The 3,796-nt window shown below is 44.5% G+C and overlaps 1 protein-coding gene across 1 annotated transcript; it reads left to right on the top strand.

The window, feature by feature from the left end:
* Nucleotides 1-786: 786 nt before the first annotated feature.
* Nucleotides 787-2,646, top strand: LOC112138923 (NLR family CARD domain-containing protein 3-like). The gene has a single exon (XM_024261586.2). It carries the CDS (start codon nt 787-789, stop codon nt 2,644-2,646), a length of 1,860 nt encoding a protein of 619 aa, XP_024117354.2.
* Nucleotides 2,647-3,796: the final 1,150 nt, after the last annotated feature.

Consider the following 3,796-nt stretch of genomic DNA (forward strand, 5'->3'; position numbering starts at 1 on the left):
AAATGCATAAAACTTTGAATTATGAGCAAAAAAACTTCCATACCCTCCTTTTCACTTGTTGCCAGATGGTTTTGTGTGCTCTCTCGAGTGCCACGAGCTTTCCAGCCTTCTTGAGTTTCAAGAAAGGAAAAAGAATAAATCCTCGTTTTGACTATTCACTCTGCTTCTGCGTCTGTGTCCTCGTCCGGACCCTGACACAAATGTTGCAAGAATGATCTGCCTTTCATTTGAATCCTCCCAGCCTAAACAGAATGGATCTGATGGTTCTGATTCTCCACAGAGTGGACCAGCAGAGCTCAGAGACTCCCAGTGGTCCGTCTGTCCAGCAGCATCAAACACAGCTGGATTCCATCTTTCTGGTCTGTACATGAACAACAACTGCTTTTCCATCATTCTGTCCACAGTCATCTCCATGCTGCACTTTGGAGACCAGTGGATTGTCAGTGTGTCCAACATGGAGCTGATGTTTGGCTCCATGACTTCACTCTGATTGGCTCATTCATCTAGAATTCTGTTGCAGCTGCTGGAGGACAACATTGTCACTTTTGTGAAGAAGGAGCTGAAGAAGATCCAGAAGCTTCTGAGTCAGAGGGAGGATGAGGAGGAGGATGAAGATGAAGAGCAGAGGAGCAGCAGAGAGTCACTGATGAAGATCACAGAGAACTTCCTGAGGAGAATGAAGCAGGAGGAGCTGGCTGATCGACTGCAGAGCAGTAAGAGGATTTCTCTGAAGGTTTCAGCTGCTGATAAATGAAGATTTACTGATGTCTCAACACATGGAACCACATGGATTCAAACCCTCATCAGTCAGGCTGCAGAGAGTTTATTTACTCTGTTTGTTGTCTTCGTTCAGGTTTGACTGTTGCAGTTTGTCGACATAAAGTCCAATCTGGTCTGAAGAAGAAGTTCCAGTGTGTGTTTGAGGGAATCACTAAAGCAGGAAACCCAACCCTTCTGAATGAGATCTACACAGAGCTCTACATCACAGAGGGAGGAACTGGAGAGCTGAATGAAGAACATGAGGTCAGACAGATTGAAGCAGCATCCAGGAAAGCAGACAGAGCAGAAACCAGCATCAGACAAGAAGAGCTCTTTCAACTCCCAGCTGGAAGACAAGAACCAATCAGAACCGTGATGACAAAGGGAGTGGCTGGCATCGGGAAAACAGTCTTAACACAGAAGTTCACTCTGGACTGGGCTGAAGGCAAAGCCAACCAGAACATCCACTTCACATTTCCATTCACTTTAAGAGAGCTGAATGTGCTGAAAGAGGAGAAGTTCAGCTTGGTGGAACTTGTTCATCACTTCTTCCCTGAAACCAAGGAAGCAGGAATCTGCAGCTTTGAACACTTCCAGGTCATCTTCATCTTTGATGGTCTGGATGAGTGTCGACTTCCTCTGGACTTCCACAAGACTCAGATTCTAAATGACCCTAGAAAGTCCACCTCAGTGGGTGATCTGCTGACAAACCTCATCAGGGGGAACCTGCTTCCCTCTGCTCGCCTCTGGATAACCACACGACCTGCAGCAGCCAATCAGATCCCTGCTGAGTGTGTTGACATGGTGACAGAGGTCAGAGGGTTCAATGATCCACAGAAGGAGGAGTACTTCAGGAAGAGAGATGAAGAGCAGGCCAGCAGGATCATCTCCCACATCAAGAGATCCCGAAGCCTCCACATCATGTGCCACATCCCAGTCTTCTGCTGGATCACTGCTACAGTTCTGGAGGATCTGCTGAAGAGCAGAGAGGGAGGAGAGCTGCCCAAGAGCCTGACTGAGATGTACATCCACTTCCTGGTGGTTCAGGCCAAAGTCAAGAAGGTGAAGTATAATGGAGGAGCTGAGACAGATCCTCACTGGAGTCCAGAGAGTAGGAAGATGATGGAGTCTCTGGGAAAATTGGCTTTTGAGCAGTTGCAGAAAGGAAACCTGATCTTCTATGAATCCGACCTGACAGAGTGTGGCATCGATATCAGAGCAGCCTCAGTGTACTCAGGAGTGTTCACACAGATCTTTAGAGAGGAGAGAGGCCTGTACCAGAACAAGGTGTTCTGCTTCATCCATCTGAGTGTTCAGGAGTTTCTGGCTGCTCTTCATGTCCACCTGACCTTCATCAACTCTGGACTCAACCTCTTGAAACATAAGAAAAAATCAAAGATCTTTGAACTGAAACAAAGTAGTCCAGTCCAGTTCTACCAGAGTTCTGTGAAGAAGGCCTTACAGAGTCCAAACGGACATCTGGACTTGCTCCTCCGCTTCCTCCTGGGTCTTTCACTGCAGACCAATCAGAGTCTCCTACGAGGTCTGATGACTCAGACAGGAAGTAGCTCACAGACCAATCAGGAAACAGTCCAGTTCATCAAGGAGAAGATCAGTGAGGATCTGTCTGCAGAGAAAAGCATCAACCTGTTCCACTGTCTGAATGAACTGAATGATGGTTCTCTAGTGGAGGAGATCCAACAGTTCCTGAGTTCAGGACGTCTCTCCACAGATAAACTGTCTCCTGCTCAGTGGTCTGCTCTGGTCTTCATCTTACTGTCGTCAGAAGAAGATCTGGAAGTGTTTGACCTGAAGAAATACTCCCGTTCAGAGGAGGCTCTTCTGAGGCTGCTGCCAGTGATCAAAGCCTCCAACAAAGCTCTGTAAGAACTTTCATGAAAATCACCTTCAGTGAACAAATTAATTTGAGTGAAAAAACAAAAGTTTCAATAACTGCTGTCTGTCTTTGTTTTCTTCAGACTGGATAACTGTAATCTGTCAGAGAGAAGCTGTGCAGCTCTGTCTTCAGTTCTCAGCTCTCAGTCCTCCAGACTCAGAGATCTGGATCTGAGTTTCAACAAGCTGCAGGATTCAGGAGTGAAGCTTCTGTCAGCTGGACTGGAGAGTCCACACTGTAAACTGGAGAGTCTCAGGTCAGATTTCATTCAACTGTTTTTCCAGGTTCTCTCTGTTTGTCTCTGTTTCAGAAGAAAGTGTCAGATAGATGTCAGTGAAAAAGAAAAATCAGAGAACTGCAGCATACGTCTAAAACAACAACAGTCTGCTAGAGTTAAAAATCCTGATAAAGTAATTAGAGTCATGTTGTTATCAAAAAACACAACCATTTATAGTCTAAGTTTATTTCTTATCAGTGATTCACTATTTCCAGAAAGACTTAAACAATGCACAGATTTCCTTCACTTAACATCAGCTGTTTCTGATCAAGAACTGTCTTGACACTGTTTCCCACATGCATTGTTTTGTAGTCATTGAGGCGACACAGTCATTGCAGAACCACATTTCCAGCTGTGCTCGCCTAGGTAGGCACCTTGTACCTGCTCCTTTCTTGCAATAGTTTTATGATGATTGACGTCACAAGAACAAAATATATTATTTATTCAACTTTATTTATCACATATGTAATGTATACTTCCCGCAGAGGTAAACAACTACAGGCCAATTTCCAAGTTATGCATCCTGGCAAAAATCTTTGAAAAGCTGGTCAGTGAACAACTAAAGGACTACCTAGAATCCAACAGCATTTTATCTGAATTTCAGTCAGGTTTTAGAAAACACCATAGCACTATCACAGCGACCTTGAAAGTACTAGACGATGTTATACAGGCCCTTGACTGTAAAAAATACTGTGTAGCACTGTTTATCGACCTCTCCAAAGCATTTGACACTGTGGATCATAGTCTCTTGATAAAAATAATGAGTAATATTGGTATCTCTGAGCAAGCTGTTGCTTGGTTTACTGACTATCTGTCAAACAGGTCACAATCTGTTCATATATCTGATTCTACTTCTTTTGCCT

Source organism: Oryzias melastigma, unplaced genomic scaffold (assembly GCF_002922805.2).
Source record: "Oryzias melastigma strain HK-1 unplaced genomic scaffold, ASM292280v2 sc00407, whole genome shotgun sequence".
Taxonomy (NCBI): Eukaryota; Metazoa; Chordata; class Actinopteri; order Beloniformes; family Adrianichthyidae; genus Oryzias; species Oryzias melastigma.